The sequence below is a fragment of the Takifugu rubripes genome, chromosome 14 (genome assembly GCF_901000725.2).
Source record: "Takifugu rubripes chromosome 14, fTakRub1.2, whole genome shotgun sequence".
Lineage (NCBI taxonomy): Eukaryota > Metazoa > Chordata > Actinopteri > Tetraodontiformes > Tetraodontidae > Takifugu > Takifugu rubripes.
In genome coordinates, this window is record NC_042298.1 from 4,791,886 (window position 1) to 4,805,760 (window position 13,875).

At 47.6% G+C, this 13,875-nt stretch overlaps 1 protein-coding gene across 2 annotated transcripts; it reads right to left on the minus strand.

Moving 5' to 3' along the window:
• Positions 1-728: 728 nt before the first annotated feature.
• Positions 729-10,524, minus strand: LOC446030 (neuronal acetylcholine receptor subunit beta-2). Of its 2 annotated transcripts, XM_029847645.1 has the most exons (7): positions 10,012-10,524; positions 5,134-5,279; positions 4,987-5,031; positions 4,771-4,880; positions 3,959-4,252; positions 3,268-3,673; positions 729-2,872 (listed from the first exon to the last, which is right to left on the minus strand). In XM_029847645.1, the coding sequence occupies exons 1-7, from the start codon at positions 10,061-10,063 to the stop codon at positions 2,717-2,719; spliced, it is 1,209 nt and encodes a 402-aa protein (XP_029703505.1). In that variant the 5' UTR covers positions 10,064-10,524; the 3' UTR covers positions 729-2,716. The 2 variants fall into 2 exon arrangements, with proteins under 2 accessions (XP_029703505.1, XP_011608946.1); XM_011610644.2 differs by having other exon boundaries at positions 3,268-4,252.
• Positions 10,525-13,875: the final 3,351 nt, after the last annotated feature.

Here is a 13,875-nt window from a genome sequence, read left to right on the forward strand (position 1 = left end):
GGATAATGGAGGAGAGGCAGGACCGTGGAGGGGGGCAGGAAACGCATCCAACCCCTGACGACCTCCACACTGCTGCGGCGTCAGATTACAGATGGAGGGCGTGTCGCACTGCAGATTCAGGTCATTTACAACCTAATTAAAAACAAGAATGTCTCAATAACACGTATGTAAATAAACATTAACCTCTCTGGCATGTTCCTCTGTCTCCGAATGCATTTAATGTGCAAGAGTTTAAAGACTTCCTGTGCTGACTGTAACCATTTTAATCCCCAACAGCAGCCAGTAAGTCTTCTGTGATCGACGGGGTAGTTCTTCACAGTCACAGTTCAGACAGAAAGAAACCTGACCTCCACGACACCAGCAGCTCCACCCAGTTCCTCCAGCCGGCCCCTTGACCCTCATTCAGCTTCCGCCTTAATGGAAATTGATGCTAATGTCAAATATCTGATTAATGGCTCATATGAGGGCAGAATGTGTGTAAAAGCACCGGCTGTAATTGCTCCAATTAACTCCCAATCAATGGTTGTCACTGTGGGATTAAGGTCACGGTGTGTGTGTGTGTGTGTGTGTGTGTGTGTGTGTGTGTGTGTGTGTGTGTGTGTGTGTGACTCAGGAGATAAAACTGTTGCAGTAATGTCACAGCTGGGTCCGCACTGTTACAAAACATTAATTTCTGCATGGTTAGTTTTTTTTAAATATATTTCCAATTACAGTTAAAATATGTGAAATCGGAGTTTTATTGTTGTATTTACTTAATCCTACTGACACCAGGGACTTTTTTTACTTTGCCATAGTCAAGACACAATTGAAAAAAGACTTGAGTGCCTTTTAACACGTACGAGTTTCCAGATTTCTGGCCGCGCACACGCGTGTACTCATTAGCATGCTGTTCCCCCTTAGCGGGCCTGCTGCCTGTTTTTAAGCTAACAGAAGGAGTAGTTCTGAAGCCCGGGGAGAGAGGAGTGTCTAATGAAGCCTTCACATTTAGCTCTGCTCACACACAGCATGTACACGTGCACTTAAAATGTGTGCGTAAATCCAGAGCTGAGCCGCGGCTTTAGCTTTGAATCACCTCGACCTGGCTGAAAACGTGTTAGCGGCAGCAAAAGATGAGGGGATTTTTTTTCCCCTTTCACCTCAGTAACAAAGTGAGGACACATCAAAAAAGGAGCCAAATACTGGATGAAAGTGTTCATAATCTGGTTAAAGTCCGTGTGATTGATCGAGGCCTTTTTGTTGCTTTTATTTCCCTTTATTTGCTGACCCACTCAGCGAGACAACGGCTCTTGTCCGTTTGCATTTATCATATGGACATAAATCAACCGGTTTCACAAAGATTAATAAAAACATGTTTCCATCCTTGAGAATACAGCCACAGATCCTTCTTCCAGGACTTGAGCAGTGACATTTGAGTGTGTTACCGGTGGCAAATATCGATTCAAGTAAGATCTCGCAGAGCAGACGGTGCTAATCAGGTTTTGATATGATGGAGGGCTAAAGTCAGTGCTAACAAGCCCCCATGACTGTGTGTATAAAATATTGTATCACATTGCTGCTGGTTTCCTTGTTGATGGCTGCTGATGAGTTTGTAATTTCGCTTAAAAATGATACATCGGCCTTATGTTTTATTGTGTACTGACTCTCAGTCGGAACTTCACAACTTTGTTTTATTTTAGGTGCACGCAGAGGAGCGTGTTCGTGTATGAGGTTTAAAAAGGGGGCTCATACACACACCCACAGGCTGTTAGCATCTTACCAGGCCAAAGGCTTTCTGTTTCTTATTTTTTCAAGGCAAATATGAGAGATCCATAAACGTGCGATGACTAAATGGCGCAGGGGAAGGTGAGGTTCTTCGTATCTACACGGCGGAAATCGTTCGCTCCTCAAACCACTCTTGCATTTAAACTAACAGGTTAAAAACGAAGGCCGTCAAACAAGGTCCTGAAAAGGTTTTGGCCGCCTAAATTACCCTCATAAACACCGACAAGGGACAGAGATAAAATCTTCTTAAGGAGGTTACATTTTTATAGCTGACCGTCAACAACGGAGTGATTGTCGAGAGGGAGGTGAGTGACGGAGAGGTGGTTTACTTTGAAATGAAAGATAATTCTGGTCATTATAACAAGTGAGTTTGACTGATGAGTGTAGATGTGAGTGTGTGAGTGACTGGACGTGAAACGATAAAGGTCAGACGAAGCCTTGAGTTTTAGTGATGAGGTAGGGACCTGTTAGCGTCCCTTTCCAAGGTGCTATCAAGGTCATTTGCAACTTGCCAGTAATTTACGCATATTTAGCTTTTTATGGCTCTTGTTAGGACATCAAAAAAATATACAGTATATATAGGTATGAGCAGCAAATTCTCCATCAAGCATGGATGAGTTGGAACTGAGAACATTGCCACGTGTGTAAAAGTGCCCTAATGCATGGGTCAAGTTGTTAAAAACCAGAATCCTCCATATTTAAAGGAAATCTCAATTCCTTTGCCAGACGAGTGAAGAAGACCGTGGCTGTAAACACGGGGGACGAAGAGGGAGTGGATGTATAGAAGCAGGAATGTGGGCTAAAGTGCATAGTTTTCAATTCCCTGTGAGTGTGTGGTGCGAGGCTGAGGTGTGATTCGCTGCGTTAAAGCGTTTTCAGAGCGCTCTTTTCTGGGGGGGAGGGGCTGACGGTTCATCTCGGGGTCACGTTGAGGTCAACGTTCGGCGATGTAAATTTAGTTATGGTCCACTTCTTCAACAATGGGGGTGTTGAAGCTCTGGAAGAGGGGCTGTATGAAGAGGCCCACCGTCCCGACCACACACACAAACACAAAGATCCACAGGAAGAGACGGTCGATCACCATGGCCACATACTTCCAGTCTTCAATGATCTGTTGGGAGATATTAGATAATAGTGGGGGAGTGTGTAATAATTAATTAAAAACAGAACAAAGAACATCAAGTAAGGAAGGCCGCCTATTCTAATCTCTGCTGTGTTTTGGTCCAACGAACGCCCCCGGGAGGATTTTTTTTTGTCTCTGGAGTGCTGCCCCCTGCTGGTACAGAGCATTGTTTCATCTCACAGGACGATTATGAGTCTTGGACCCACTTCTACGTCTGTGCAGCCAAGACTAATGCTACTAGCGGCTAATTAATGACATGCTAGCTAGACACAGACAGCTTTTGGTATATTCTAAAGCAGCATGGCTGCCTTTCCTCCGCTTCAAGCTAATAGACGAGGTAGCTTGTAAATGCTAACTGTAAGAGCATATGTGGATATGCTTACCCCTTCATCATCATCCTCGCTCTTCATCTTCTCAGCAATGTACCGAACACCGTCCACGGCGTCCTCCACGTCAATGTTGTACTTCAACGTCATCCTCTTCCTGAACTCGGTGTTCTCTGACAAGTCTCTGATCTTCCAGCCGTAGCGTTTGGCCGACTCCTCGTTCACGAAGAAGGACGAGGAGGAGTCCGCCACTCCCAGAGGGCCTCCTCCATCCACCCCACGCAGCTTGCAGTCAGAAAGCGATCTCTGCTGGTGTTTCTTCCTGAACCTCTCGCGGATGTTTGAGCTTCTGGGTCTCCGCATGAAGAGGAAAGAGGGAAGCCGGTGCAGGAAGACACGCTTGACCCAAGGGGGCATGGTGTGTGTGCTGGGGGATCGATGGTGAACATTGAGCACGCAGACGCTGGTGACGATGGAGAATGTGACTAGCACCATTGTAAACATCAGATACTTCCCAATCAGAGGCACGGCTAAAGATGTGGGCGGCACAATCTTTGAGATCAGGAGTAAAAACACAGTCAGGGCCAAGAGGACGGATATACAGAGAGTCATCTTCTCGCCGCAGTCCGACGGGAGGTAGAAGACCAGAATGGCCAGGGAGGTGATCAGGATGCAGGGAATGATCAGGTTGATGGTGTAAAACAGAGGTTTTCTTTTGATAATAAAGTCATAGGTGATATCTAGGTACCTAATGTCATTGGGGTCTTCATTCTTACGGCCAGGCAGGGACACGATGTCCCACTCCCCGCTGGGTTTGAAGTCGTCGCGGGAAGCGTAGTCGCTGACCAGGATGAGATCGATCTCCGTGTGGTCGTACGTCCAGGAGCGAAACTGGAGCGTGCAGTTCTGCTGGTCAAATGGGAAGTCGCGGACTTCGATCTTGCACGCCGACTTGTAGATGGCCGGCGGGAGCCAGTTGACCTCGCCGTTGTTGGAGATGACAGCGTTGGAATAGTAGGAGACTTCGTAGGTCCCGTCCGCGCTGAGGAGAGGAGGCAGGAAGGACTTGGTGAGAACCGTTATGAGACCATCATCTATAGAACATCTCCTGGAACTCATCCAGAGAGCACACGTGGTGCAATATCTGCATGATCAGCGTTGCTCCAGTGGATCAATGCCGGTAACACTCCCCCCCCCCCCCCCACCAACCACCACCTGCAATCTGCTGAGACCCTTTTTTTTTTGCTTTGTCCAACTGCGGCCTGCAGTGGATGCATTATACATTGGTGTCCTATCAATTATGAAGCAGGTCGACGTCCCGAATGCTTCAGTTTTGCTGCGAACGTGAAGACCAGCTAAAAACGCAGCGGCTCCGCCTGCTTTGGAGACCTGCAGATGTTCTGCCACTCTGCCTCGCTAGATGTTCCTGGATGTTTAGTGCATATCGGGACTCTTCTGATGATCGTGATGGAAAACCCAAACTGGCGTTCTGATACTGGTTCACTGACCGACGAGCATAATGGGCCAAAAACCTTCCATTGTCTGCATAAAGCAACGTACTTGTTGTAGAGGACGATGTCTGGCAGCCAGATGTGCTGCGTCGGCAGCCGGATCTTCTTGATTCCTTCGTACTCTTCGGGGTTCCACATCAATCTGTAGTCGTGCCACACCTGATCAAAGCACATCTCCTCCGTTAACAGTGGCTCAGACATGTTTAAAGGACATGTGACGATCACACATTCACACACACACATGCACAAAAAGAGGAAAACAAACCTGACTGAGCCAACAATTGGTGGTCATAATCTGGTCCCTCTCATTCTGAAAGAGACAATCAGACAGTTAGTGGATGACTGATGATTTGACTGCGGTGATTAAGCAGAATCTGTGTGTGTGTGTGTGTGTGTGTGTGTGTGTCCTCACCACATTGATTAGCTGGGCCAGAGAGACCTGGATGTAAATGGTGACCTGCTGGCTGTTGTTGACGGCTGGTCTGATCAGCTTGTTGTAGCGATCTGGAGCCAACAGGTGACTCACCAGCCGCTCCTCCACCTCCGCACATGAGGCAGCTGCACACGCGCACACACACACACGCGTGCACAGAGAAAATGACGAGGTTAGGAAACAGGCTCCGCCGGTTCACCAGAACATGGCCACTGTGATGTTCACTCTTCAAGTTCACGTGTTTCACATCACACGCTCACATGAGACGTCATTTATTTAAGTGCAGCTCCTGTTGTCAGAACCATGTCTCACCACTGCGTCCAGCAGGCTTCCTGCGTGTTCTGCATGCGCTCAGCGGCCGACTGAACAGATGAAGCGAAGCTGACAGACGCTGCTCTCACCCGTCTGCTGTCTGACAGCGTAGTCCAGTAAAGGCCCCATTAAAGATGTCATGTATGCAAACATTTTATGCCTCTTGCACCCATGTGGTGATGACAGAACCTACAACAAACACTCGCACGCACATCCACCGCAGTCGTCCTTAAAGCCTCACGCTACAGATTAGCGGCGGCGGCGCTGTAGCACGCTGCCTGTTTGCGGATGTGATGGGCACGTAATGAGGCTAGCAGTGCACACAATCTGCTTTCAGTCCAAGTGATAATGATGAGTCACATTCAGACACACACACACACATGGTTGATTTCACCCCGACGGGGTCACAGAGCTTCAGCGATGTTGGTTGCTGGAAATACGGACGCTACCAAACTTTCAAACCCGCTGAAACTCAAATGAACGTTCAACAGCAGAAAGTTGCCTTCAGACTTTCTCCAGTTCAAGATATTCCAGTTGGTTTGGTTCGTTTCAGTCTGTTTTTATTAGAATTTCACTGCTGTCTGGGGCACAAATGTAAGTTTTAATGGAATGAATGTTGCGGGTAAATGTTTTCTATGATCTCAATGCGTTCAACATTCATCTCAAACAAGAGTCCCCCTCACTATTATCAAGATAAATTCCAACCATTTAAAGGCCCTTCAAGGAGCTTGACAAAAGAATCATAAGCTTATTCCAGGTTCCAATCACAACACAGCCTTCCCAGCAATGAGATTAGGTCTTGGGGTTGAAAACTACTTCAGATTTCCTTGAAAATGCGTCTCTCTCTTTCCCACATGATGCCTCGCAGGCAAAATGCTGGAGCATAATTGGGTCAGGCTGCATGTGTAAATGGAGCTTTAGAAAAGCCCCAAATATGAGGCCTTGCAGCATATGATGGAGGCAGATTTAACGGGGGTCCTTGTAAGAACTGTGATCTCTTGTACCTCTAGTCAGTGTGAAGTGATTCGTGTCTCTGCTGGTGGACGATTAGAGTCAAACTTACGACAGAAAGTGAATCTCAGCACCTCAGAGCTAAACCTGCTGTTCCCCTCAGGACCCATATGTGTGTGTGTGTGTGTGTGTGTGTGTGTGTGTGTGTGTGTGTGTGTGTGTGTGTGTGTGTGTGCGTGTGTGTGTGTGTGTGTGTGTGTGTGCGAGGAGAAGATAAAGAGTATTTTTCTTTTGCAAGCTCCGTAATTTTTAAATGGTGTATGAACAAGACGTAAATGTTACAAAAAACATTTTGTGTCATTCTTATTAAATAACACATACAAGTGAAGAATGAGCTTTTGCAGCTGAGGATAAGGTCAGAGGGAGTTCATTTTTCATTTTGTGCAATAAAAACTGAAATGTAAGTTTCTTTCTTAATTAATTTAATTCAAACGTGGGTGGGGAATAATCAGAGAATATCTATTTTTTGTTGGGTCGTCGGGTTTTTTTCAACATGACGACATGTGCGGAAAACCAAAAGGGTCAGAAAACATCCAGACTGACCTCAGCAATAAATTTGTGCCCAGACGTCTCAAAACTGTGCAGTTAGCAGCTTTTGACAGCGTTGAATGTTGTCTGTTTGACATTTCCGTTGCTCTCTCTTTGTGAGCTGTCACATCAATAAACACAGAACACAGAACACATACTAAAATATTCCGACCGGGATGTTTTATGTTCGGCACTGAGCTGTAAAGGTGCAGGGAGAGACGCATCGGACACTTGGTCAGCCTAGATTAACGTCCTGCAGGATGTAGACGGGACAGCGTCTGCCAAACTGTGCCGCTGCGACATGACACCAAGCCCCCAGGGGGTAAATGTTTTCTGTCAGACTCAGAAAGAACTGGAAAACATTCCCAGCTTGGCTCGATCCTCTGGTAAACAGAAATGGGATGCAGCTGTAATATGACGACCATTCGCTGGAAATCACAGTGAATCATGGATGCGCATTAATAGAATCGCACACAGATGCCGACAATTCATTTGGATGCAATCACGAGGGACACGGCGGAGCCGTCGGGAGGTTTTAGCGGCCCCGGGCTTCCAAACACACTTAGAAGGAATTCCGTTCCTGTAGCTCATTGTTTACCTTTATTGTGCTTTGGTATACAGCATTAAGGCATTAGAGGCTAAAGCATCAAAAAGCTATTATAACACACATCACACAATGAGATCGCACAATTGCCTTCCGATACGTTTGTGTTTAGAGTGTTTTCAGTGTTTACTGGTTCAGCTGCTACATTTAAAACCGTGGATGTTTTGCTTCCTTTTAATTAAGATATTGTTCCCTCAGACTGGCCTCTGCTGCATCACTGTCACCACACAACTTGATTATTTTGCATGGAATTGCCCCCCTGTCATTTCACGCCAAATCCTGAAAGATGATTAAGATGATTTAAACCAAAAAGACTCATAAAGAGATACGCAAGAATTCAAATTACAGAGGAAAAAACAGAGACTTTCACCAGGTGACGTAGAGTCGTGTAAGGTCTGGAGGTTAAAATAGGATGTGTGTGAGGTTGATGTAAGATGGGGATTAGGAGGCCTACTAGCAGGTCTCCACACACACACACACACACACTCCTGTCTAGCTCGTTGCACTCTCTACACCTCAATAATTCATCATAGCTAAAATAAAAATACCTTCATCTCATAAGCGGATACTCCGCCGCCACAATCAGAGATCTTTTATGGCCAATTCGAGATTGACGTGGCCTCCATCACAGGGCGCCCAGACCCTGTCAAACTGTCACACCCAGAAATGCCGCACCGTTTGGGACAATGCAGACGAGGAGCGCGGCGTGCGTCATCAGTGCAGAGGAGGGTTTTTTTTTTTTAAAAAAGAACTCTGAAGCCTGTAGATTGTTTTGGAGCGTGGTGAATTATTCAACGCATCTGGGGTGGCCCGCCGAGACCCGAGGTTTCAGGATTCAGCTGCCTGCGCTGTGCTCAGGACGCCGCATGCCCAGATCCCTCCGCTCATGAAAGGCGCCCACGTGCCACCCATGTGCATCCACAGCCGCCACATGATGAGCGAGACAATAAACATCGCTCGCAGCGAATCTGCTGCCTCAAAGCGTGATGTGTGTGTGTGTGCGGGGGGTGTGTGGGTGGGTGTGGATGGGGGCACCACATGGGACCTCTCAAACTTTCCACACACAGCCCTGCCATGTGTGAGGATACACCACGCTTATCTACCCTGTTCCGTGCGTCCTCTCAGGCCTGACGGCAGCAGCAGTCTCCTCATTCCCACCCCTCTGGTTGCTGTTTGCAGCAGCTCCAGCAACAACACTGCCCCCCCCCCCCCCCCCCCCCCCCCCCCCACCATCATTCTTCACTCACTGAGCTGCACCCAAACAAGAGTAACTGTTTACTATGAAGTGTTGACTCAGAGTTGTGGGGCAGGCATCAGCAGGGGGTGACGAAGCACCTTTCTCCCCCACCCCCCGCCTTAACGCCACAGAAGCTTGAGAAGGCCGCCGAGCAGTTGAAGGTTCTGCCCACACTCAGAGCCTCTCCCAAAGGCTGCGGAGGAGCCCGCGTTTCTATTTTGGAAGAGTTCCTAATGAGCTGCTATATTCCCTGCAGCAGGCGAGGAGTTTGAGAAGCGGGGGGGGGGGGGGGTCGTTAGGAATGCAGCGTTTGAAATAATTAAAGAGAATGTAAGAGGTTTGCTAACTTTGAGAGCAGGAGCAGTAAATACAGGAGTCCTGCAAGGTCTCGATGGGGCTGAAATGAAAACAAAGAAAGATCTCTTTCCCTTCCTCTGCCCCCTGAAATCAAAAACTTTTCGGATTATTCTGAGGTGAGGGGAGAAAGCAAAAGACAGGAAGTCTGGACTCGCAGTACCACAACTGCTTCTACAGTCTTCTAGATTAACATTTGGTACAGTGAATATTTACGACACCGTTTCTTTTGAACCTGGGGGTCAACTCTGTTAAAGTATTTCTCAGAAATGGGGTGGGAGGGGGTTCCTGGTGAGCGTTTCCTGGACATCTGGGGCCCTTAACAGCTCCTCCAAACGTCTTTAACTTGATCAAATGACACATTCTGTTAATGTTCATTTCAAAAGAGAACAGCAGAATCTGATTCTGACCTTCACACAGTTGGATTCAACAAAATATGATTTGTTGGTTAAACTAGAACTTATGAGGGAAACGTGTAAAATCATTCTTACAGCCCTGATTGAAGAGTTTGTTATGATTCAGTGGCCATGTTGTGCGCAGAGGACTCGGAAAAATCACGTGTTAAAGTATCTGACGCAGGGAAATGCCACTCTGTCCCACCGGCCTGCTTTCATACATCACGTGCTGTCTCCTAAAAACTACACATTATTGCCTAAAGACACCTCTACATGAATAAATGGCTATCCCGCACCTGCTGTTTTCATGCGCTGGCACAATGAGGCCAAATGATATTTTGGGATAAACTCGGAACTCGACGCGTCGCCTCGACCTGTCCTGGTTTGGGATGAGGGGGGGTTAAAGGTTTACTTACTTGCCGCGGTGAGAACCAGGAAAGCCAACGCTGCTTTCACCGGGACTGCCATCGCTTCCTCCCTCCAGTGCGACGCACAATCCAAAACTTCCAGCTCTCTCGCGTCTTTTCTCCCTTCCTTTGCTCGATGTGAAGGCGAAATGAGATAAAAAGGCTAGCTAACTTGCTTATAGTTATTTCATGTCGCAGATAAGACGCCGGCTCAGGCTTGGAGGCGTGTAGAGGGGCTGCGCCGTCTGCGCTCTGGGAGGAGAAGCCCGGCGCTTTCTCCAGAACGCACCGACGCTCCTCCGGAGCTGCTGGAGCTGCGAGTGCGCGCAGCGAAAACAGACCGACGAGAAGATGAGAAGCTTCAGATCTTCATGCGCGATGTCTCACTGGTGTCCTCGGAAACACGGCGCTGCTACTGCGGGGGTTCCTGTCTTCGCGGAAGCGGCCATTCTTTGGATAAAAGATTAAACGCTCGGTCATCACATGCGCGCTGACCGGCCGTGCGCTCCCGCGTCGGGCGTCACTTTCACCGTCTGCCGTCTCATTCGACACAGTTTGGCATGAAAACAAACAGGAAAGGTGGGCTTTGGGCTTTAGGGTCTCTAAGCTGAGAATTAAATCACGCTTCACTGAAGCTCAGAAGGGAAGGCAGCGCACACTGATGCCAGAGCTCAAGTATGGGGATTTGTTTGTTTTTCCTTTGACCAACGAGGAAATCAAAGTTATTAATGCCAGCGAGTGACGTTTGTTTTCAGGGAAAGTCAGGTTTTATCTGCATTATGAGCATTGATGCCAGTGTAAGTGTCACTAAAGTGCTGAGAAAAGCTTCAGGTCTCGTCCAGCTGGTGGAATCTGGGTACAGGGCAGGGGTGATTAAAGGGGCACCAAGAGTGAATTCGGTTATTAGAACGACATTTAAATAAATTCTGTCACATTTCAAACCCAGTGCTGCTGCCGTTCTGCACTTCCAAAATCCAAAAGAACTGCCCCCACCCCCACCCCCCATCAGGCAACAGACCTGTTTCGAACAGCATCTCCAGAGATCGACAGCAGGGGACAGCTGAAGGATAATCTGATATGTAACCATGGCTACACCGCCAAATCAAACCTATCCATTGCATTAAGACACCATAATTTTTTTTTTCAATATTTATGACTGCAGGCGAAGAAGGCAAGCGACACTTTTTTACTGCCCGCCCCGGGTGTGGCGCCGCAGCCTCAGCTGTTCGTCGGGTCCTGAAGGAGACTGTGAGGGTGGCAAACCTGCAGGTTTCTGGGGTATAAAGTCCCCCGAGAGGGCAAAGTGACTGCGTCTAATCATTTCAGGGAAGGGAAGAACGGGAAGCAGATGTGATGAAAATTTGAACTGAAGAGCCGCCCGCCGCCGATGAGGCGCAGCAGGGGGGGCGTGAGCGGGAAAACTTCAGAGCAGGATAGCGTTCACTTTTCAGTTGACCCGTGAGGAATTTCTAAATGTGCAGAATTACATTACAAATATAAGCTGCGGCTTACTTGTGCAACAGTGGCATTTTACCGATTATGCACTCACGCACGCACACACACACGCACACACCTCACAGAATTATCCTCCAAATGCAACCAAATTGCATTACCCTCCCCTCACTCCCCTTTATAGTTACACTTTGGCAACATGCAAGCATCCCTCCCAAAGTCCCAGCCCATCCCTCCTAATGAGCATTATCACTGCAGCCTAAAAGCAGAGGGAAGCCAAACTTAATCAGAGCTGCATAGAGCACGTACACACCCTTGCACACGCACACACACACTTTGGACTGTTGCGTAATCAAATACCTGATTGCATTTGAAAGAATAACATGAACATGGTTTCATTAGAGCGCTTGTGATGGCCTCATCGCCAACACGACACAAGTCTTCCTTTTATTCAGGCCTCCCCAGAGCACAGCTGCCATTTCAACTTGACATTTACTCCATGTTTTTAGTCAAGAACTCCATTATTGTCTTGTTCTTGGGTACCGCGTTTGTGTTTGCATGGAATCGGGAAGAAACCCTGACAGCTGTGCAGCATCAGCAGCTCTCTAGTCTGTCTGTGTCTCTTTCTCTGCCTCTGTGTGTGTGTGTGTGTGTGTGTGTGTCCACTTCAGACAGATCATATGCGAACGTTTCATAAAGGATTTGTCTTAAATCTGGCTCGTGTCACTTACCAACATGTGGATTGTGAATATGTATGAAAGTAATTTTGAGTTGAATTGTTCCTTTAAGCAGCTGACACGTCTCCTTAAAGCATAAATCCGCACCTTTACTGCAGTTGTGCAGTCAAAACGTGCACCTTCATTCGTCAAACTGACTTCCAGCATCGAGATATCGTGTCTCGTCTCATCTTAATAAGGGAAAAAGTCTTCAAGATGTCAAATTAATGGTCAGTCCAGAGACAGATTGATTTAAAAGGACCTAATCACGTGTCCTAATCTTGTGTCCGCAAGACGCTAATGCAGAAAACATTCCTCTGGGTCATATCAAAGGTCAAAATCAAAGACGTGTTTGCTCATGTACATGAAGGTCTCCCTCCTTCCTTCTCCTGCAGCATTATCCAGTTTACAGTGTGTATTTGTCTGCAGGAGAGTCCCCGGGCTGCACATATATGATAAGAAATTCATATCTCTCGGAGGCATTTACTTCCTGGACTCACAACATGGGACAGAACTTTCTGAATCTCAGCCTAGCCTGTCACAACCCGTCACTGTCCCGCTCCAGAGGGGAAGTGTCTCAGCTATGAGCCCTCCCGTCTGTAGTCCCTCTGCAGCATCTGGCTCCTTCTTCATACCCTAATGTGAACTTCCCGACTCCACTTTCGCTTCCCTTTTTCTCCACTTAGTGCTCTTACTTTATTCTTTATTGGATGTATGCTTCCTTCCTCTCATCTCATATCACCAAACAGGCATAAAACCGCCTGCGGACCTCCCACTGGGTGTGACGAAGATCTGGGGGGGGGGAGGAGAAATTTTATCACGTCTGAGCTCAATTGATTGTTCTGACAGACCTGCAGCCTCGCAGGACGTCTTCACAGGGCTCCTAGTCGCTGCCACTCAGAGTCATTTGGTTTTCAGTCGCAGAAGAATTGCCGTGTCTGGGATTTCTGTAAGAGCAGGAGACCTTTAGATGTCTAAGAAGTATACATATTCAGTCTGCACGCTGAGCTTATCTGAATTTTATTGATGCGGAAAATCATTGCAAATGATTTCAACCTGTCAGAGTGCATTCAGGAGGCTGAAGAAACTTAAAATCTGCCTTGCACGGGTTCAGGCTATGCAGGGTGGTGTGCGCAGCGCACGCATGGCTGCACGATCTGCGTGGCAGCCCTCCACCACATTATGGCTCTCATGCCACCTTCACTGCAGGCCAAGTACATGCAGAGGTACCAACAGAACGGCAGAACTGACCCCTGCATGCACCGGTGAAGAGTGTTAGAGGTGAAACACAGCAACCCAGTAAAACCCTGCGTGAATCAACAAAAGACACAGACATAGGTGGCCTTGCAAGGGAGAGCGAGCAGCAGTTCACTCTGGGACACCCTAAGTCGCTCTGCTGCTCCTCTGCAAACCTCCTTCCTTTGTTCACATAAGTTCGTTGTTTTTGTGAAATTTCACCTCCTCCCAAGACGCTTTTAGGGTTTCAGATAACAATCTCACAGTGAATCTGGTGCTCTGGACAAGAGTACTAAATCAAGAGAGGTGAAAGACACTCTGTTTCCTCTTCATGCACTTAGGTGCCAAACATACAAATGCATTTAAATGATAATAGAATAATTATTCTCACAAGAGACATGAGAGCGCTGAGACAAGCCAGCATGTTCCAGTGACATGGTCTGGTTCCCCACAAGAGAGGCGAGGAGCA